Source organism: Borostomias antarcticus (assembly GCF_949987555.1).
Source record: "Borostomias antarcticus genome assembly, chromosome: 4".
NCBI classification, from domain to species: domain Eukaryota; kingdom Metazoa; phylum Chordata; class Actinopteri; order Stomiiformes; family Stomiidae; genus Borostomias; species Borostomias antarcticus.
The window spans coordinates 19,226,794-19,250,346 of NC_140237.1; the positions used below are offsets into that span (position 1 = coordinate 19,226,794).

Genomic DNA, 23,553 nt, shown 5'->3' on the forward strand with positions numbered 1-23,553 from the left:
GGCTATAGATAGAGTGTGTGTACACACTATGTGTATGTGTGTACCCTACATGTGTGTGTAGGTTTGTCTCCTAAACACACACACACACACACACACACACACACACACACACACACACACACACACACACACACACACACACACAGAAAGCCACTGACTATTACAGTGGCTTCACAGCCTTGATCACTAGACAGAGCTGCCTACTCCACATTACTGGGTGTCTGAGCCTGACTTTGTGTGGAGAACACTACCCAGCCAGAGATTAACTGTAGGTCACAGTAAGAATACAGTGCCATATGATCCCAATTCATAATGTATAATAGTGGAGGAGGGAGGTTGTTCCTTGATACTATAGGTTGTTGATGAGGTGACCTTAAGTGGACAACAGCCCAGTAAAGCCAATCATTAAAGTGAGTCAAATGTTCAAATTCAATCAAAGTGTCCTCTTGAAGTCAACGACGGAGCTCACGGACCGTACCACTGAGGTAATTGGCGGTGGTGGTCTCGTATGTGGAGGTCCCTTAAGGTGTAATTGCAAAATCCCAATTTGACCAAGCCGAGTGTGTGCTTTTTCCTTGAAATAGAGACAGTGTGAGCCTACAGTTTTAAATGAGGCCATGGAGAAAAAGCCCTTACACCTGTATATCTGAGCAATGTATTGTCGGAGGGCAAGCTTTCAATGTTATACAATATCTGGTAGTTATAGTGAGTTCACTGGAATTATGGATATGTGGGTGGGCTGCAAAGGGCTTAAAACAGACAGGATTGAACCAGTTAAACGATGTATCTGTGTGGGTGTTAAGCAAATGGATTTGAAGCATGCTTAAACATTGGCATTATGTTACGTACAATGTCCAGTTTTGCTCTCTGTTGCAGTGTGTGTTGGGGAGATGGAGAGAGAAAGAGAGAGAGAGAGACTGTATGTCTTTGTGAGTCATCTACTGTTATGGCATTGAATGCAATTCATCTCAGCAGTTGAATGTCAGTGTGAGCATAGATCCTCAGCTCTCTGCCACATCAGGGAGCTTTCCCCCCCTGCCACCCCCCTCACACACGCACACACGCACACACGCATGCACGCACGCACACACACACACACACACACACACACACACACACACACACACACACACACACACACACACACACACACACACACACATTGTTATATAACTTGTCACCTGGTTATCTGTCTCATTCCATCCCAACCCTATTGTTTTCTTGTCTCACCTACCTGTTTTTATGCAGCTGTACTGAGGTGAGCAGTTACATAATCCTGTTATCGCTTCAACAATGCTGTGTGTGTGTGTGTGTGTGTGTGTGTGTGTGTGTGTGTGGCAGTGATGAGAGATGAGTAGCCTAGTCTCTTCTATTGCTCAGGTTTACCCTTAGTAGACAACCACATGTTAATTTGTGATGCCTATATACATTAACACTCTCTGGGCCCTATACATGAACAATCTCTGGGCCCTATACATGAACAATCTCGAGGCCCTATATATTAACAATCTCTGGGCCCTACACATTAACAATCTCTGGGCCCTACACATTAACAATCTCTGGGCCCTACACATTAACAATCTCTGGGCCCCTTCAGCCACTGAAAATTGTTTGTGATCGGGTCTAATTGACATGGGCTTAGAGGATGAGGCTACTAAACATTAATCCCACATTAAATTGTAGCCTAGAAATCGAGAATATCACCACTCCCCCCAGACTGTAACATTACAGAGACCTCTCTCCCTATCTAAACTGAACATAGGCTCTAGGTCTCCCCCTAGCGCCACTGTGGTGACACGACACGCTGTATTAGTGTTGTAGCTGGCAGACCCACTCCCTCTTTCCACTCGCATACCCTGCTCTTCTTCCCTTGCCGCCCCTCCGCTCCAGAGTTTCGGAAAATCAAGCAGTGTGCTGGAAGAGAGGTTTGAACAACAAGAGTAGGTCCAAGGGACCACGGCAGGTAGGAAAAAGCTGAAAGTGTTTGTGTGCCTTGTCTTGTTTGAGTAGCACCCGAAGAGGCTTGTTTAATTGTTGTCGGCTAATCGTTCAAAATCATTTAATTGTCTTGTGATGGATAATTAGTGAATTGCGGGAATGTAATTTTGTGTTGTTTTAGTACTCATTGTGCAATGTGTGGACTTGAAGGCTACGGAGGTTTCTTAAAAATTAAACGACCAGTTACAGAGTGGATTTTAAAGATAATTTGATTGTAAGCTGGTTGAACAGTGAGCCAAACCGCACTCGACTCCTTGAGCATACAAGATGGAAAGTTTAAGCATGCTTTTTTATAGGCTTCGAGACCAAAGAAAGAGAGATGATGTGAGTAGAAGAGAATGTTTTAACACCCTTGGTATCGGAAATCTATTTTATTGTAAAAGTCTTAATACAAACCCAAAGTGTGGATTAGGTAATATTACATTACAGCCTAGGCTGCTGCTAATTAAATAAATGTAGGCCTCTCTCATATTGTGCCTGAAACTCGCCCGTCACAAATAGTTAGAAGGGCGTAATTGCCCAAAAACGAGAGCTGCCGAATGATGGTCGCTGTCCTTCGGCGGTGGTGCTGAAGTAGCACGAGGATGATGGTTGCATCTGTTCCATTTCATCACTCATCAGTCATCACAATTTTATTAATTTTGTTATTTGTTGGAGCACTGATATGATTCAGTCACCAAACAAACACTTCGAAACCACAACAAACTAGGTAACCTTTCATTGCCTCAATTCACACTAGTTGGATATTTGTGTTAGCCGTCTTTTGCTAATGTTTTTTCCAGGATATTTTGTTTGTATACATTTGGGTTGCCTATTCCATAAGGTCAATTTTACTTAATGGATATTTCTGTGCGTAGATTCGTTTGTGGACTGAGAGAAGAAGGTCGATGTGGACCATAACCTTTTTCCTGTTTGTGATGCTTGAAGGACTATTCATGAAGACCTGAAAAGACCACCTATCACTATTGCTGTTCCTGACTCCTGGCAGCTCCCTCATGATCTAATCAAGACTTCAGAGTCTGAAACCTGACCGCCATCCCTCTCTGTCCATCATCTCTACAGAGACGGAATGATAGCAGTCTCAGGGAGAGAGTTTTGACAGTGAGTGATAACAGTGTAGGGGCTCACGCTGTTCCCCTGAGGATCTATAGATAGAACTAACCTTTTGGTCACAATTCCAACCAGGTACAAGGATATCGCTTTTATGTATCTTATAAATCAGTGCCTTTCCTGGTTTATTTACGTCAACCACCCCCAGCAGTTCCCATCTCCCTGAGCTGCTAGCCCTTCAACAGTACCCCCGCTCCTCTGTAGCTCTGCGGGCGCTGATCCAGGATGAACGACCTCCAGGAGGCCATCTCTCCCGTCGCTGGGCTCAGTGGGCCCGTGGCCTGCGTGTCCAAGGTGGAGCTGCGCATCTCCTGCAAAGCCCTGCTGGACCGAGACACGCTCAACAAATCGGACCCCTGCGTCATCGTCATGGTGCAGACCCAGGGACAGTGGACAGAGGTGAGTCCCCATGTCTTCTGCTCTACTCTGAAGTCCAACAGGTCCGACCCGCTGTGCTTGTGAAGTCATTAGGGGAAACCCGAAAGCTCCCTGTCCCTCCCTGTGAGTATGTTGATGGATAACAGAGGGGCGTCTTCAAACAAAACATCTTGACTTTTTCAGAGTTGTTTATTGAGCGTCATACAGCACACGTGCAATGGGTGGTGACACAGAACACACACACATGCACACACACACACACACACACATGCTGAAGCAGTCGCCGATTAAATTTGTCCACTGCATTCCTCCCATCCAAGCTGTCAGTGGGCAGCCTCAACAGTGGCGCGCGGGGCCCAAGTCCAAGTGCTCAGTCCGGGTCCCGGGCAGGGACAGGACTGAGGAATGTCTGTTCTTCTCTATGTTTTTCATATCGGGGTTCTATGTTGAGGGAACCCGAGCGAGCACACGCAAACTCCACACAGAAATGACCCTGGAGATAGCCCATGTGAGAATCGAACCCGGGACTTTCTCGCTGCGAGGCTACGGCGTAAAGCGCCGAGCCACCGTGTCCCGTCCCTCCGCGGTCCGACTCGTGTTTGTACTAGGAGGTGTGCGATTCCGTTCGCTCTACATGGGGCAGGCGTGCGAGGCGAAGCAGCGGGCCCCGTTTGGGCCGGACGGGAGGCGTTGTCACCCAGCAGGAGAGAGAGGAGGAGAGGAGGACCCAGTGGGAGCATCCTTCCTCCCCCCATCCCTCTACATCAAAGCGGAATCACATTCACGAGGGATAAAGAACACGAGTACAAGGCTGTGTGGAACAGCTGTGTCAGTCGGAGGCTTGAAGACACCAGAGAGAGATTGGAGGAGCGAGCTTGGCGCTGCGTGCCAACATGTCAGATTGGAGGATGAAATCTTAATCCCGGCTCCGTTATCCCAGCAGCTCTGCCACGTTAGCAGATCACAAAGAACAAAGCAGAGCCGGGGAGAGGTGGCAGATCTGGTTCAGGGTTTGCCGGAGATGCTGCCACCTCCCTTGCTTTTGAAACTGAGACAGGCTCTTAGAGCACAGCTACTTGAAAAACGCAATTCTGAGGTCGTTATTCATACGGCTGGAGAAGGAAGATGGTATTTCTTCTTCTTCTCCTTATGGTTTTTTCTTCCTTTTTTCATTTTCACTCCCTCACTCTCTGTAGTTAACACCATTTTTTGGTCCCCTGTCTGTCTAAGAATTACACAAGGATATCACATCTGTGACGCTTTGGGGTGTGAGGAATGTATGACTAGTATATCCCCCAAGGCAGCCTGTACACACAATAGTGAGTTCTCTATTACTGAGGTCCTGTCAAGCAGGCTGGTTCACTGGTCCTCAGGGACCCAGCTAGGCATAGGTGGTTGATGGAGAAATCCATCTGTGTTACTCAGTTATCTGGGCATTATGAATGAAAATCTTACTTGGTTTAGTTTAGATTTCAAGAACATGCTGAGTGGTCGGTCAAGCTGGGTTCAAACAGAGACAATAGGTTTATTCTGATGTTACATTTTGCAAAGCGGACTCTGAAAACAGGAAGTGTTTCCTTCGATCAGAGTGGACTGGGACTCGGGAGTGATATCTTATAACGTGAGAAAGGAAGTGACATGCAGTTTCAGGATGAAGAAGACAGGGAAGTGATGTCACACAGAAACAAATTGTAGTTTTAACAGACTGATTCTAGGGGAACAAACTACAAAGTTAGAAGAACAGTCAGGTAGGAAAACAGAAAAGGTAGGTGACATTGGTGAGACTGAAATTTCATTAACAGTATCCAGTTGGGGACGAGTGTGAGTATGATTCTTACGGCCTTGCGCCGGTCCACAGTTATCACTTCTGCGTTAATTACGTCATACATTAGATACAGGATCCATTTGCTACAGTAAGTGGCCTAGGCAGGAGGGTGTGTTATGATATGCCGCCACGCCAGCTGCAAAAGTACATCTTGCAATTATGCGCCGATCATAGACTCCCGTCCTGAAGGGAAATGGGAAATAACGATTAGCCGCGTCATCGCTGAGGCGTAGCAGCATGAAAACAATCGTTGAAGCCCGCTGTAGCATCAATGCAGATGTGGGACACTGAGACACTGTGCCCAGACCTTTGAGAATAATGCAGCCTGGCTGATAGTGTTGAACATGGCACTAATCCATTTGTTATGGTTGCTAATGTGATAAGGACTCAGTGCATGAGAAATTGAACCCGGGTACTCTGCTGGGAGCTATGATGTCTACACAGTCCTTCATTGTACCTTTAAGCGCAGTGATACTTTGCAGAATAAATAGATCACCTAAGACTATAGATACATGATAACTGTCAGGGCAGATAGTTTGTTTCAAGCAATGCAAGTGACATCGAATGAGAATGGTGGGATATAATATAGATATAGCATCCCCCTTTCTTTCACTGACACTATCCGGCCTGGCTCCTATTCAAGTGATGTGTGTTTAGTCCTTCTCTCTTCAAGGAATATAATATAGACTCATATTATAAGTCCATCAAGTGTTATTTCTCTGTCCTCATGAACAACAGGCTGAACAGTGTAGTTCAGCTGTCTACGGGGATGATCTTTGTTTTAATATTCATTACCAGGGCACCTGTCAGAATTAGGAGTAGAATCTGCAAGGGGCTAGAGGGATGGTTGCCCAAGTACCAGTATTTGAATATCATTTGCAATCGTATGGTGATTAAGCTTGGACCTGTATCCTCAGGGGACCCTACTGAATGATATGAGAGAGAGAGAGAGAGAGAGAGAGAGAGAGAGAGAGAGAGAGAGACCTCCTACCTTTATGTTTTTTTGGAGGTTCAATTTCTGTTCTTAAACTGTTCTTTGTATAGCATATTGTTACAGACAGTTCATTCAAATTAGTGTAGTCCCCTGTGTGCAAGATGTTCATTAGCTACAGTTTTTGCATCTCCAATTTTCTCTCTCCCTCCCTCCCTCCCTCTCTCTCTCTTTCTCTCTCTCTCTTTCCCTCCCTCTCAGCACACACACACACACACACACACACACACTCACACACACACACACACACACACACACACACACACACACACACACACACACACACACACACACACACACACACACACACACACACTCTGAGACACTCATTCATTCCCACATGCACATACAGCATACACACACACCACTCTGCCTGGCGTGTCTCTGTCCATTAGAGCCCATTTAGACGGATTAAGAAAAGAACATGTAAACGTTGAGATTTGTTGCAGATAATGTCATGTCCAAGAGAACCACTGGCGCGATGCCACTGCCTGCTGTTCTTTTTTCTTTTCTATTTGACCTGCTTCTGTTCATGGAACCACATCACGATTGTGATGAGAGTTGTTGTGTAGAGAGATGTTGTGAATCACAGAAGAATCTCTTCACCGGTGGTTTAGCGAGATAGCGGGCTGGGTGAGGACAGAATTGAGGCCTGAGCCGTGTGGGGAGAGGGGTCCTCTTGAGTGTCCCGCTATTATGCCTGTTTGAATGTTCACCTGGCTGGCACACTCCTCCGCCCTCCAGCCTACGCCAGGAGTTAAGAGTAGCTAAGCCCACCCATTCAATCCATTATTCTCTCTACAATGACGAGTGCCAGGGGAGGGGGCTATGCTATGTGCCAGAGAGAGAGTATGATCCTCCATGGACAAACCCTTATCGACTTTCACAAGGCAGGTTTGAACCACTTTCCACCTGTAGGAGTTCTGTGCCCTCTCTTTAAAGCAGACGTTGGAGCTTGAGGTGATGTCTCCGACGCAGCCTTCGACTGAAATGAGCTCATTAGATTCCCCTGCCCTTGGTTAATGAGCTCACTAATAAAGACACAGGCAGTTCCCACAGCCCAGATGGGGGGGCGTAACTCAAAGGACCTCAAAGGACCTCAGAAGTCCCTCCCTCCCCCTCTCGTCTCTCTACGGCCTCGCCCCGGTGCCACACACAAACATACTCCCGCCCACTGCGTCTTCTGTAGCTCACTCTCTCTCCGTAGTTGTCATCACACAAACAAAACTCACCTGTGTTCATGAATCTCTGTCCAGATGGCACAGAGAGAGAGAGAGAGAGAGAGTGTGAGAGAGACGTCGAGACAGGTAGAATGAGGAGGGTAAAGGGGTGTGTTTGTGTATATGTGTGTGTATATGTGTGTGTGTGCATGCGTGTGTGTGTGAGTGTGTGTGCGTGTGTGTGTGGTGGAGGGTGTCTAATTAAAGCACGTCTTAGCTGCTATCTCAGGAGAAATTAACCAGTCTGTGTTTGCAAGGTCAATAATGAATGAGAAAACAAGATACCCCCCAATTCTCTGGTCACCGGGTTCATTGTGTTTTACCCTCCTAGGGAAAGAGAGTGAGGTTAGGACTAACATGCATATCCATCAGAGGACCGGCCACGTTGTCGACCATTGTGACTGTGAGGTATGGTACATTCTGATTGTTTGGAGACCGGAAAGATCCGCACACATATCTCCCGGTTCACTTTGTTGAAAAAACGCAACATTCCGACCCTTAGGTCTTAGACCCTTAGGTCTAGTTGCCTGATGAAGACCTAAGGGTTGAAACGTTGCGTTTTTTCAATAAAGTGAACCGGGAGATATCAGTGTGTGGATCTTTCCTCTCTCCTCACGTATGTACTTTCAGATCCAGCCCCTGGCCTACTAAGGTTGGATGTGCACACAGCTCTAAGTGTGTGTGTGTGTGGTTGTATGCTCATCATGTGAAGGCCAACAGCATGAGGTAAAGCATTGGGCCATGAATAAATTAATGCAAATGTAGGGGTGTGGCGGGGGGGGGGGGGTGCCGTCCATGTACTGGAGCCTGGCATGTGCCGTGTGTGACGCTCCCATGACAGCAGCATTAGAGGGACTTGACTATGCTGATCGGGGACAGTCATTCTTCTTGATTTCGGCTCAACAGAGACAGTTGGGGATTTGGACGTGCTACAAGGTGGTTGTTAGCGTGATTGATTGCCAAGCTGTCCCCAGAGCACTCACATTCCAGGTCAGCGCCAGCGAGATGATGGAGAATGACTTTTTGAGGAATGTTTGACTACCTGTTTGTGACAGTTCACACTCTATCTTCTGATTGTGTAAAGTTAAAAATAATTTCCTCAAGATTTAGATTGACAGTGCTTGGAATAACCAACAGTGTATTTTCTGTTCCGCTGTTCCAATTTTAAATTACAGTACCTGTTGTTTAGACAGCATCACAAAGTAAATGTAATTACAATCTGTAAAAGACAACGGCGATGTTTGATTATGAATTGGCTCCTCAGAATAGCAGAATTTGGGGAACTGATGCTGTTAGCTGGGCGCAAACACAAACACATTCTCCACACTCCGCCGTGGGCAGATGGAGGTGCAGATCCCAAACACGCGCTGAGCTGTCTTGACAGGTGGACGAATATCTGAGGACACACACGGATCTTGTGTGCGTGCCGAGCTCCCGGTCACCGGCCCCCTACAATCCCCTCTGCTGAAACCCTTAGGACAAGAGGTCCATGAGCTTGAGACGTTAGAAAAGTAAATAGGAAAACAAACAAATGTTGTAAACAATGGCAGGTGTTCAACAACAGATGGGGTTTATGCTACACCCCCTGCTCTCATGCACACGTGAGCTCCGTGTCTCATTGATTACCATTTCAAATGACTCAGCAAAGTTTAAGTGATGGGAAATGCTCAATATTCAGGGACATATTCCAACGATCTATTCCAGTCTGCTGAATTCTAATCCACTGCGTTTTCCCCCCCAGCTGGACAGGACAGAGGTGATCAAGAGCAACCTTCACCCGGTCTTTGCCAAGGTCTTCACTCTGGACTACTACTTTGAGGAGGTGCAGAAGCTGCGGTTCGAGGTCTATGACATCCATGGCACCCACAGCATCGGGACCCGCGATGACGACTTCCTGGGCGGGGTGGAATGCACGCTCGGCCAGGTACAGTAGCTCACCTTCAGACACCTCCATCCCTCAGTCACCTGCACACCCGTAACAAGTTGGTCAACCTTGTTTTAGTGTAGCGCACAATGCTGGCAGATACTCACTGATGTTAAACCCGAGGTCCACTCTGTGAACAGAGTTAGCTCTGAGAGCACAACCGGTTTTACAGCGGTAAAATACACACATCTCATACTACTCCTACATTCTTTCATACCTCTCTTCCACTCCACAGATTGTGGCCCAGAAGAAGATGGTGAAGCCTTTGTTCTTGAAGTATGGGAAATACGCTGGAAAGTCCACCATCACAGTAAGCTTGGCAGTGGAAGAGGGAAGCGTATTCATGTGGAATGAATGTTAAAGCAATTAAAGCAATTGTAAAAAATAGTCAGTGGGATCGAGGACTCTGCTTCCAAACAAAACAACATGTCCGCCCATCGGAAAACAGCTGCAATGGGAGCACTTTCAGACTGAATAATGAAGTGAAATGAAATGGCAATGTGAGTATCAGGCGATTTGATCGGTCAGAGAGATGGCTAAAATACAGATAGACAGTGGCATGGTAGCATGATTTTGGGGCGGTTGTGCTTTCAAAGCATGCCCTGAGGTTTCACAGCACCAGAAGGTTTGAGACAGACAAGTTTTGATTGGATAAACCTTCCCAATGTTAAAATGTCAATGGGAATTCCAATGTAAGCATTTCGAGAGCTGGCTTACCCTACACCTACTTTTACAAATTACAGATTAGGTTACATTTCGACTGATGACAACATTGTTCGCGGTTTTGTACGTGTGGACTAATTTGATTATTTGATTTTTCATTTGGTCTTGATTTCCATAAGCCAGAAGCGGTGGTCATGTGTGTTTGTAAATCAGAAGACGGGTTTGATCCAAGTGTGGGCAAGTTGTGGGAGGAAGCGCTATTGACGAGTGACGCACTGACAGCTGTTAGATCAGAATGTGCAGTTGGTAGATGTGTACATTGACACTCAAAGCTCCCCCCTCCCCCACTCCCCAGTCCAAACCCTGTGTCTCTAACCCCCCCACGCAGGGAGCTGGCTTCATTCAAAGTTTTGTTTTCATTCGTGGAGTTGGCCCCCGATATGGATCCGCTCCAAAATGTAATGGGTTCTAAATCGGCCCATGCTACACCCCTCCTCAGGTAGTTTTTGTGTAATAATTAAATAAATGGCCGGAGTGGGCCGCTTATCTTTACCCTGACGAAACAAGCGGTCCTGAGACGAATTCCAAAATTCCATGTTTGGGCAGCTCCGTGGCGCCCCCCTCGGGTTGCAGCCGGCAGGGTCGGTGCGGTGCACTCCGGGCTCTCCCCCCGAACATCCCAGTCCAAACCCCTTGTCTCTAGCGCCCCCACACAGGGAGTTTTGTTTTAATTTGTGGACCCGGCCCGTGATTCAGATCTGCTCCAAAATTGAATGTGCTCTAAGGTCACTCATGATACACCCCTCCTCTGAGTTTCCTGAAAATCAGATTGATAGTTTTTAAGGTGAATGGCTGGCCGTGTTGGGGCGGCCCTTGGCCTTCCCCGTGCTTTGGATCCACTCCAAAGTGTATTGAGTTCTAAGTTAGACAATGCTACACCCTTCCACCGAGTTTCATGAAAAGCGGTCAAGTAGTTTTTGCGTAATCCTGCTAACAGACATACAAACGAACACACGCATGCCACCGAAAACATTACCTCTCACCCTGCGCAGTCGCTGGGACCGAGGTAACTACTGTGAGAGCAGTATAGACAATAGAGAGTGGGGAAATGCAGTGAGAATGGTGTGAACACTACGTTACTGTTAGCAGCACAACGGTTGGAAACAAAGACAGGACGTGTGTACATGTACATGCTGTGTCCGTTCACTGAGGACTCATCACACTGAATCATTTCTGGGGACAATGTGTCCCGTGGGACAGTTTACATTCTCATCCAAGGGTTTTCTGGAGCAGCTCCAAACAACAGTAATAAAAACACTGGCTTTTCTGAGCTGGAGGGGATTTAAATTCTATTGAATTAGAGGACACAGCACCTGTCAATATTTGCTGAAGTGTCTCTCTGCAGGTTGACGTTTCTGGGTATTTGCCAAGTCAATTTACTATGGACATTAGAAAAAATGACATTGGGCACATCACTCAAAATGGTTTTTGTTTTTGTTTACAGGTACATTCTGAGGAAATATCTGGCAACAATGGATATGTTGAGCTTTTCTTCTGTGCCAAGAAACTGGATGATAAGGTAAATGGACACTGATTGCATCGTCACAGAGATTAATTTAGATACGAACCCTTGTTTAATGAAATGAAAGCAGAATTCATAATGTCTTCAACAATAACAAATATGAGCTAGGTGAAAATAGAGAGAGAGAGAGAAAGAGAGAGAGAAAGACAGAGAGAGAGAGTGTTTGTGTGTGTGTGTGTGTGCGTGTGTCTGTACGTGTGTGTGTGCGTGTGTGTCAGTGGGGGTTATGATGTGATTTTATGATGTGATTCAAACAGCCCCCTGCCAGATATAGCATCCCCACTGCTGGTCCTGAAGCTCCGCAGGTGTCTGTTCCTCCCACAGCAGCAGCCGTACACAAACGCCTCCACACTCTCCTCCCACTCTCCCTCTCTCCCACTCTCCCTCTCTCCCTCTCTCCCCTGCTCTCTACACATATCTTCCTGATTCTCTCTTACTTTGCCTTGGGCTAGACTTTCTGTGATAATCAGCAAAATACGTATTATTGCTGCCAGCACCCCCCCCCCCCCATTCCATTTCTGTCTGCCATTTATTAATTCATACATTTCAATTTCTTACTTCTGAGAGGATAAATACATAGCAATATCCAAAGGATATACAGGACTTGCCCTTCTCAACTCTGAGCTCCTGCCTCCTCTCACAAGACGAGGAAATCAATCTAACATGGAGCTTTCACGGCCGAGAAGGCAAAGATCCAGTAGCTTTGGGTAGGAAGTGCTTTAGCAGACAGAACGAGGCTGCTGGAGCCCATTGGGCTCAGAGAGGGAGGAAGTAGGCAGGGAGGGTTCAGAGGAACGTTTAGCGGGTTCTGGAGGATATTCTGATGCAGTGTTGAGATTTGGGAGCTGCAGCCCGGGCACCTGCATTCGCTGCTCGCAGTGACACACACACACACACACACACACACACACACACACACACACACACACACACACACACTGCCCTCGGCAGAAGCCCCTGGTATCTCAGTCAACAAGGCTCCCTGACATCAGTAATCACTGCAAGTGATGGACTCTGCGGTCTCAGGGGGGAACAAGGGCCACCGAACACATTACCCAGGCCTATTACCCAGGCCTTTTTACCGGCACAGACCCCCTAACACCATCAGAGAACGGAAGCAAAGTTCTGCTTAGTGTGTAACTTTAGATTCTCTCGAGCAGACCTGCATTAAGTATTAATCACAGCCATGGCGAGGGTGGTCCTTTGTAATGCATTTATTAGAGTTAGCAATTTACAGGCCCAGCGATATGCAGGCTGAAAATCCAGTCTGTGAGAGAGAGAGGGAGAAGGAGAGAGAGAGAGAGAGAGAGGGAGGAGGGGAGAGAGGGAGGAGGGGAGAGAGGGAGAGTGTGAGAGATAGAGATTGGAAGGGTGAGGGTAGGAGAGAGTGTGTCATAAAAAGAGAGTGAAGAGAAAGAGAATGGAACAGAGAGAAAAAAGAGGGAGAGGCGATGGGTATTGGGGGGGTGGCGACACATTCAGGCAGATTAATTGCCAGGCGACAATCTTTCTATGGGATCTGTGCCTTCAAATGACTTTGAGGCTCCCATTACACTGAGAGATATGATTCTAATAGAGACCAGGCCCATTATCTGCTCCGGCCATAAATACTGTCTCTTCCATAATGGATATCAAAGGCTGGTCGCACACTCCCAACTTCCGGGGCGATTTAAAACAGGGGACAATGGTTGATGGGAAGACAAAAGGCACCTCTTCAAAGGACATGTAACGTATTTGAATGACGCTTTGTATTTCGCCGTGTGCGTTCAGCGTCAGCCTCTAAAGGGTTCTCCCGGCGTCAGTGTCGGCGGGAGGAGAACCCGGGAGACTGTGTAACTGACAGGTAACTCAATTAGCGGTGCAGATTATGTAAACATGGGTTGCTGCTGTGATTGCCGGACAGAGATTAGCTGTTGACACGCGCAAATATAACGCGCGTCAGTCTGCGCTGACGCCACTGGCTAGCGGTTGCCGTGACAACGGGACAGGGGCTACCTCTCTCTCTCTCTCTCTCTCCCCGGTCCCTGTGGAGACGTATCAGGGCTAATGCAGTGAGGAACGGGGACATTCATGTCTCTTTCTGTGCCCCCCACCCCTGGCCTCTCTCTCTCTCCCTCTCGGCCTCTATATCTCCTTCTCTCTCCCTCCTCAGTCTCTCCCTCTCTCCTTCTCTCTCTCTCTGTTTCTCTCTTCACACACACACACACACACACACACACACACACACACACACACACACACACACACACACACACACACACACACACACACACACACACACACACACAGGAAATCATGTCTTTCTTTTTTTTTTTCTTCTCTTATTCTCTGAAGAATCAATTGACCTCAAAGGGGCAGTGGCTGTCCTGCACTCAGAGCCTTAACTGGAGACTGCACGTTGAATGTCTGTTTCACACCCTTCTGCTGATTCGATTTGTCACAGTGCTGAACAAAGGCTGTTCACACACAGGGGACAAGCCGTGTCAAATTTAGTACCATGATGGCTTCATTAAGTCCTCAGCAGATGACTGTCTGTCTATGTGTGATGCCAGGGGTCTGAGGGATCTGTATTAATCCAATAATGTGGATCTGTACCTATCCAATAATGTGGTTAAACAACACAGTAGGTGGTGAGTATATAATAATAATACACTGGACTGTTTTTCTGTTTTGTAGGACCTCTTCAGTAAGTCAGACCCATTTCTGGAAATATATCGGATCAACGACGACGGTACAGAACAGCTTGTTCACAGAACTGAGGTAAGGGAGCGATATCCTCTCCTCCCTCTCTTTCCTCCTATCCTTCTTCTCTCTCCCTCCTCCTCGTTCCTCCTCTCTGTGTGTGTGTGTTCATCCTGTCTGATGCTCTGCCTCTTTTCCCAGGTGATCAAAAATAACCTGAACCCAGTGTGGGAACCCTTTAAAGTGTCCCTCATCTCCCTGTGCAGCTGTGATGAAGACAGGAAGCTCAAGGTGAGTCAACACAGAGAGTGACAGGTGCAGACCTATTCTATAATGACCACATTGATCCGAGAAAAAAAAAGATAAACAAGATATAGGAATCTCATAATTGGTGTTGTGCTGAATTAATGAATGTACTGTATGAATGAGTGAGTGAGAAAGTCAGTGAGTAAATGGTAAATGGACTGCACTTATATAGCGCTTTTCCACCTTAGCGGCACTCAAAGCGCTTTTACAATGGCCTCTCATTCACCCATTCACACACACTCACGGCGGTAGCTGGCATGCAAGGTGCTAACCTGCTCATTAGGAGCAATTTGGGGTTAGGTATCTTGCTCAAGGACACTTCGACATGTGGACAGTCGGAGCTGGGATTCGAGCCACTGACCCTTCGATCATTGAACGACCCGCTCTACCAACTGAGCTACAGCCGCGAGTGATCTGACGAATAACTGTGAGCAGCTGATAGTTGGGTCTGTGTCTCCTACAGTGCCTAGTCTGGGACTACGACTCCAGAGGAAAACATGACTTCATTGGCGAGTTCTACGCCACCTTCCGAGAAATGCAGAAAATCTCCAGTGGAAACAAGGTCAGTGAAGGAGAGAGAGAAAGAAAGGAAAGAGATAGGAGAGAGAGGGGAGAGAGAGGGGAAAGAGAGGGGAAAGAGAGAGGAGAGAGAGGGGAAAGAGATAGGAGAGAGAGGGGAGAGAGAGACAACAGAAAGGTTTCATATGTATCATCAAGTCGCCACTGTCCTCTGGAGAAAACAGGCTATGGTGAAAGAAATGTCACAGTAATGTAATTAGGTGGATGCCAAATTCCTCAGGGTGCAGAAGTCATAACGCCGTTTATCTCTTTTCTTGAAGGTCACGTGGGACTGTGTGAATCCAAAATACAAGCTAAAAAAGAAAAACTACAAGAACTCTGGCATGGTGATCCTCAGTGATCTGAAGGTAAGAGCCAGCTGTGAAAGCTGCCAGGCAAACCTCCACATGACGTAACAGGAACATCAACACAGTGTTAACATTCAGACCCTGATCTCTGTTCGCTGTTATGTTTTTCACACCAGCACAGAGACATAATTAGCTGCTGCTCATATTTCAAACGTGTATCATGCAGGTTTCTGTCCTCCCCCGCACACATACACACTCCTGTGGGTGGCTTCTTCTTCTTCTTCGTCGTGCGGGTTAGGTGTTGTGTTCTCCTCTCCTCCCCAGGCTTGGGGCCGAGGGGCTATCCTTTTACCAGCCCGAGTCTGGGTGAGGGGTCACCCGAGCTATATATCCGGGCACACCTCCAGGAGCCATGTCACTGTTTCGTCATCCACAACCGTCAGGCCACGCATTCCGTTGGGTGTCCGGTATGTCGGACAGTCCTGGATCACATGTATGAGGGGTGGAAGTAACAAAAATTAATAAATAAATATGTTGTAGATTAAAATGCAATTGAATTAAATGTGTGATCGATTAAAATGCAATCGAATTAAATGTGTGAATGATTAAAATGCAATCAAATTAAATTATTCATTAAATTAATCATTCAATTATTCATTAAATTAATCGTTAAACTGCACTTTTATCATTTGAGTGCGCTTTTATCATTAAAAGTGTGCTTTCATCATTAGTGTGCTTTTATCAGTAAACTGCACTTTTATCATTAGCGTGTGCTTTTATCATTAGATTGTGCGTTTATCATAACAGTGTGCTTTCACTTTTATCATTAGACTGCGCTTTTGCCCTTTCCCAACACACACCACTCTAACGATAAAGCCTTTATCATTAGACTGGTGTGTTGTATGTGTCAATCAGCTGACCACGCCCACAGGCATACATCCAGGCTATCCTTGTCGATTGGACACGTCTTTTGATGAAAAATGTCATGTGCATGAAACAAATGGCGCAGGCAGCCTCTGATGTGCAGGGTTTTATTGTAAATAAACTTTGAGTCTGTCGAGATGTTACTATCAGCGGCCCAAGCGACGACGTCCTCCTTTTCAACTTGGAATGGCTCAAATGTTTTCTTGTCAATGCACAAGCTAGCGGAGTTCAAATAAATCCAAAGGTGGTCGAGCTAGTAGCTGATGCTACAAGCGAACTTCTAACGTTACAGCTAACTGAAGCCAGTTTTTCCCATTGACGTACATGCAGACAGACGTGGTTAAGTAGGGAGACGACGTTTAAACATTTCTCAGGAAACGTTGGAGTGGTTTGTCAATTGTGGCTATTCCGCCTTTGGAATAGCTGAGTGCCTTGGAGTACACCCCAATACCATCAGACAGTGGCGATTCTAGACCTTTTTGACTGGGGGGGGGGCACAGAGATATGCCAGAGTGGCAATTCAGTTGTTTTTTTCTGCATGCGTGCATGTGAAGAAGCAAAACACATGTTCCCAAAGCACAAGTCATACCTACAAGCTATAGTGGCCTAAATATTTTTTTTTTTTACAAATTGTATATTTCCACCCACTACAGGAATCACAATAATTAAAACGGTTTTAATAAACTTTACTGCATATGCGCCTACCATAATTTGTACTCTGGTTCCCCAACACTGGTTCCCCAGCCTCCTCAGCACACACATCACAGGAATGGTCCATATTTGTCATGTTTTGTGATTGAAATGTCAAAATCATAAAACCAAACAAATGTAATCAAGTGTCCACTGTCCATAATTTATTCTTTTAACATGGTACCTCCATATTTAGGCTACATTCAGAAAAAAAAATCATCAGATCACATCATTCAGCCAGTTTATAAACAACAATACTGCAGCAGCTGAATACCTCTTACACTAGACAGCAGTTAATTAAAAAAGGTCAAAGAGTGCCAAAATGCAGTTTTATTTACAGAACTTGCATTGCTCCCTGCCACTTCCTGTAGGTTCTAGGCTACAGTGATGTGCACAGCCTGCATGTAAAGAGTCACCATTGCCAGCACTGTTGTCGGTAACCTCCCCTTGTCTTCGGGACCACGGGAACCAGATTTTGCAGAACCTGGCGCTGCTGCAGAACAAGCCCGAATGACACCATAAACCAATCTCCATTGAAAAGCAAATGTTAAAATGAAACTGTTCATTGTCTGAAATTAAACTAACCACAATCTCATTGACATGATCAAGGTAATTAAATATGTTTACCAATGGGAAGTCTGGAACTAGCAGGATTTTGCCTACCCATGTGTAAGGCTGGAGACTCCAGCTACACATCCAAGCTGGCTCTGGCTGTCATCCTTATCATAACTACAAACAGTGCTGGCTGCTCTGGCTGCTGTCTTACATTTGAATGCTCTGATTTATTTTCATACTGTAAATAGTTGCATGACACACATCGCTTTATAACACATTTCAGGTATGATAACTCATCTGGGATGAAAAAGGTGACAAAGAGCAAACCCATACACAAATCAAACAAATGACCAATTTTGGATTAAAAAACAGCCAATTCATCCCCTCCACCCACCTTTGAGTGTGAGTAGCAGCTGCATACTACTATCAATCTGATGACAAAATTGAGTATCATACTCCGAGTTCAATTCTAGTCCCACTCCCATGACAGGACAGCAGATTACCTTAAATTTAACCTAGCAATCAGAAAAACTTTCGTTTTTTGTAACATGTTTTTCATGAAGGCTAATGTGCATTTCAGCTAGCTAGCTAGCTATCATAACGCTAGCTAGCTGACTTTAGATTTACAAGCAAGTGGAGAGACGATGATGACACTAGCTAGCTTTCATTAAATTGGTGTTACAAAGAAAATAACTATGTTTAAACGTTTTAACTACTGACACACTCAAAAAAACATCTTTCTGAGGGGGAGTTAAAGAATATGTGAGACAGCCAAGTTCAAATACCTTCTAGTAAAGTTAGCTAACTGCTTGCTCCTGCAGAAAGCAGTGTCCATGAGCTTCTGTGGTGGACTAAACCATTTTGTACATTTTGTTAAGGGGTGTGTAGGAGGCTCAACTATTTAGGGGATTAAAGATCAGTCTCTCAGACTATATTTTCAATCAATTTTAATTCAGTTATGACACCGACTCATTCATTGGAAATGACACAAATACAGACAAAATCACAGGGGTGGCACCTTGGCCACCCCCTAGAATCGCCTGTCTGGTCGCGGTCGCAAGACCAGACATGTCCAATCGACAGGGATAGCCTGGATGTACACCTGTGGGCGTGGTCAGTTGATTGACACATACAACACACGCCAGTCTAATGATAAAGGCTTTATCGTTAGATAAAGCACAGTCTAATGACAGAAGTGCAAGCACACTGTAATGATAAACACGCACTCTAATGATAAAAGCACACTCTAATGATAAAAGCACACGCTAATGATAAAAGTGCAGTTTAATGATAAAAGCACACTCTTAATGATAAAAGCGCACTCTAATGATAAAAGTGCAGTTTAACGATTAATTTAATGAATAATTTAATTATTAATTTAATGAATAATTGAATTTGATTGCATTTTAATCATTCACACATTTAATTCGATTGCATTTTAATCGATCACACATTTAATTCGATTGCATTTTAATCGACCACATATTTATTTAATAATTGTTGTTACTTCCACCCCTCATACACATGGCCTGCGGTTTGTTCCTCAGCGCCACACTTGCACGTGTGGGTGGCTGTCGTTGGTGTTCTGCCATCTGTGTTGCTAGTTCACAGCCGTTCTGAGTAGGGAAAGCTTGGTTTTTAATTAGCGGTGCTAGTGTAATAGTTCCTGAGCCTGTTGTTCTAAGTCGTTTGCTTCATCTTGATCATTTCATCTGGATATGTTTACCAGGTACAGCCAAGGAGCTAGCTGCTGGTGTCTTTCTTTCCATCCCAGGATGCCAACTCTGGGTTTGTAATCTCAGGCTGGCATGGAGATCAAACACCGCTACAAAGACCAGGGGCTTCATTTATAAACGCTGCATAAGTACAAAAGCATGCGTACAATACTTTCTAAGCAACCTTTGGTATTTATATATATAAAAAGAAAAAAAACGGTGACTTCGATGGCAGAAACCGTAATGTAACCAACAAATGGTCAATCAGATTGCGAGGTCGGAACTACCCATTGTATAATTGTCTTTGTCTAGACCATGATTTGCCAGAGTGATTGGAAGAGAAGGGAAAAATATTATTTTTGCCGCAGGATTTAGGGGCATTAGAAGAGATTTGGACCAGTTGATTTTTTTACCCAGAAAAGGCGCCGAATTGCTCAAAAGGCTTCAAGACATGAGGAACAGAGTTGGCAGATAAGAACAAACAGACATCGTCAGCATAAAGATTGGTAGACTGAGCAGTGTCTTTAATTCTAATAGGGGATATATTTCTGTCTTGTCTGACCGCCTGCGCTAGTCATTCTAATGATAAGGTGAATAAACCAGATGATACGGGGCAGCCTTGTCTGGTAGATCTGTGTAGGACAAATTCACGTGAGCCAGGGTGACCAGTATTAACTCGTGCAATAGGATCTGCATAATGTTTGAACCATTTTAATAAAACGGTCCAAATTGAAAATGTTTTAATGCTGCCCATAAGTAGTCCCACTCCACTCGGTAAAAAGCTCTCTCTGCGTCCAGAGAAAGAACATCACAAGGCTGCAATTGAGTTGAGCAGAATCAATTATATGCAGTAGTCGTCGAATGTTATCTGAGGCCAATGATGAAATTACTGTATCCAGACGATGGAACCTGAACCTTTGCAAATAGCTTAAAATAACTATTTCTTGGTCTTTAATGTTTTTTGGTCATGTTTTTTGGTCCCGATGGAAACTGCCAAGCGATACAGAGTAATTGATTGAATGCTTAATAATAGGGCCAACCACTTCCCAGAAAACAGATAGTAGCTTTATTCTTTATTAGATGGTAATCCATCCAACCCTGGAGATTTTGATGCTGACAATAAGTCCAGTGCGTCTTTAAGCTCGGTCAACGTGATTGGGGAATCTAAAACCATGATTTGCTTGTCTGATAATGATGGTACAGGGACTGGGAAATGGAAACGAACTGGGATATGCATTGAAACGAATAGACTACATTACGTATTCTGGAATTACATTGCAAATGGGGGATTTCTGAGTTTCTGGGTGTGAATCTAAAGAATGAATGAAGTCCGATCAGTTGGTAAAACGATAGCCCCTCAAATAACCAATTTTATGTAAGCTACTGTCTCAGCTGTAGCCAATCCAAAAAAGCAGTTTGCAATTCAGACCGGTCAAACTGAGAAATGTAGCCTACATTAGGCTATAAGCAAAGACAACTAGATTGTCAGAGAAGCCTAGTAGCCTACTACTACTACTACTTTATATATATATACGTATATATATATAAAGAAAAATACAAATACAGTAGGACTCCACTTATCCGAACCCAACAGGACCGAAGGTCGTTCGTATCTCTGAAATGTCCGGATGACTGAAACTTATGTTAAAATGCACCAAATTCAATAGGTAGTATACTTGTTTCATATAGACTCATAATAGACCGATAAATACCCTTAATTACTTTTGAAAATGCATCAAAATTGCAATCAAATAGCCAACTAAACTCATATAGCCTAGCCTATAATAGACCTACAGTAGCCTATAATAAAATAAACGAATTTCCACTTGAGTGCGTGCTTTGATCAAATACAGTAGTTTATTCTCAAATGAGGCGTACGCTGCATCGATAGGCTACTGTATTCGCAGAACAAAATGGTATAGCCTAAAAACAACCCAACATTAGAACAATTAGAGCAAATGATAATCAATAAATAAATAAATGAAATGACAGACAAGTTGTCGTGTCTTAGGCTATTGTAGCCTAAAAGAAAGTCTCTAAAACAACCGATGTAGGCTAACGTGGCCTAGGCTGTAGGCTATTATTTAACAAATACAGTAGGTCTAGTAGGCTAATCTACATGCTCACAACACGTCTGTGTTCCTGAAGTCCATTAACTGGGAACGAAAAATGACTCGATGCTGCTTCAGGTTGCTGACGCGCTTTCTGGCTACCAAGGAATGCAGCTCTCGCGCAGCAGACTCGTTTGCGTTTTGCGCTCGACATTAGAGTAACAAAGAAATGAAACGTGACAGTAGACTACAGCCTACAGGCAACATGTAGGTCTACATACAGTTCTGTTTTTATTCACAGTAGGATACAGTACTGTAATGAAAATCCCACCAGTAACCAGATAGCAGGCTAAAAAAAAAAACAAACGTTTTTTAAGCCTGTCCGGTAGACCGGGAGGTTCGGATCTCTGAAGTTCGGATGAGTGGGGTCCTACTGTAATAGTGCAATCCAACCATACTCAATATCTAAAAAAAATTAACTCCTGGCTGACCGCCCCTCTCCCTCACTTTGACATTGAGCAAAAGCGTTTCATCATATTGTCCTGCATACACATACATCATTGATTAGTGTAGCCATATATAGCCTAACAGTCACATCAACTTTAACATTTATAAGAAGTACAATTAAGTTGAACTAAAATACTAAAACAGCAATAAGAGAAAGACGCTTATGAGTTTATTCAAGGTGGCTGTGGCCATTGTCTCTGTCTCTAGCTCTGTCAGGTCTGGTGAGACTTTAATTCCAAGGTAGCTGAAGCCTGTAGGGGACCATTTGAAAGGACAGCTGGTAGGTAAAGTTAAACCAGCAGCACTAACTAACGGCATGACTTCCGATTTGCCATAGTTTATTTTGTAGCCTGAGAAGGAGATGAACTCATTAATAACAGAGAGAGTAGCTGGTATTGACATTTCAGGTTTTGCCAGAAACAGCAAAATGTCATCCGCATAAAGTGCAATTTTGTGGACCGTTCCCCCAACTGTCAGACCATGCACAACTGGGTGTCGCCTAAAAGCCTCAGCTAGAGGCTCAAGTGCCTGTGTGAAGAGCAGCGGAGATAGGGGGCAACCCTGTCTCGTCCCCCTACGCAACGGGAAAGCCAATGATTGTGTGCCATTAGTTATGACACAAGCCTCTGGCGAGTTGTAGTGTCTTAACCCATGTAACGAACCTCCCCAGCCCAATCCCCAATCCTCTGTGTTTCTGAGAAATGGTAAGAGCTTCTCCAGTCTTGTAGAAAGCACTTTGGAGAGCAATTTACTATCCACTCCAATAAGGCTGATGGGCCTAAATGAGCCACATATATCAGATGGTTTATCTTTCTTCAGAATGAGTGTGATGTTTGCTAGGTTGAGAGTAGGGGAAAGGTGTCTGTTAGTTAAAAGATAGTTGACTCTGCCTTTCTAGTTAACAACTGATTCAAGGCTGAACGGGCTGCTTCCAGGTTTTTAGACAGGGTTTAAGAAGGTGCACATTTAAATTGTACCTCCAGCTGTTTTATTGTGTTCTCTAGGTCAAGTTGCTCTTTAATAGCAGCCTTTTTCTGAGCTGTGGTGTACGATATAATACCTCCCCTAAGATAAGCTTTAGCTGTTTCCCATAGCAGGGATGGACTGATGCCTGAGGTCTTATTAGCCGTCATAAAAACATCCCACTGTTTAGTAATATAGTCAATGAATGAAGGACTACTCAATAGAGGGGGGTTCATCCTCCATTGTCGAGAGGAGGGGTCAGTGTACGGAGGGCAGAGGCTCAGACTTACATGAGCGTGGTCAGAGTGAGCATATGCCAATTGAACACTCCCTCACCCTATCCAGAATCATTCTGGATGACAGAAAGAAATCAATTCTCTAGAATGTCTGATGGGGTTGGGATAAGAAGGTGTAGTTCTTCCCCCTGGGATTGGTTATTCTCCAAGTGTCAAACAGCTCAAGTCATTGCAGAACTCTTTCAGCCTAAGACTCTTCCGAGGGGTCGGGCTAGACTTAGGTGGTGACTGGTCAACACTCGGGTCAGGCACAAATTAAAGTTGCCCCCTAACACAACATATGGGGTGGATACTGATGAGACATCAG

General features: G+C 45.0%; 1 protein-coding gene across 1 annotated transcript in view; it reads left to right on the plus strand.

Moving 5' to 3' along the window:
- Window positions 1-3,333: 3,333 nt before the first annotated feature.
- cpne7 (copine VII) overlaps window positions 3,334-23,553 on the plus strand; it is a gene marked incomplete at both ends in the record, with an annotated part of 59,769 nt that continues 39,549 nt past the window's right edge. The window contains 8 exons of the mRNA XM_084437365.1: window positions 3,334-3,507; window positions 9,264-9,446; window positions 9,682-9,756; window positions 11,614-11,688; window positions 14,368-14,451; window positions 14,575-14,664; window positions 15,143-15,241; window positions 15,519-15,605. Of these exons, the coding sequence (XP_084293491.1) occupies window positions 3,334-3,507; window positions 9,264-9,446; window positions 9,682-9,756; window positions 11,614-11,688; window positions 14,368-14,451; window positions 14,575-14,664; window positions 15,143-15,241; window positions 15,519-15,605 (867 nt within the window). The remainder of the gene's footprint in view (window positions 3,508-9,263; window positions 9,447-9,681; window positions 9,757-11,613; window positions 11,689-14,367; window positions 14,452-14,574; window positions 14,665-15,142; window positions 15,242-15,518; window positions 15,606-23,553) is intronic.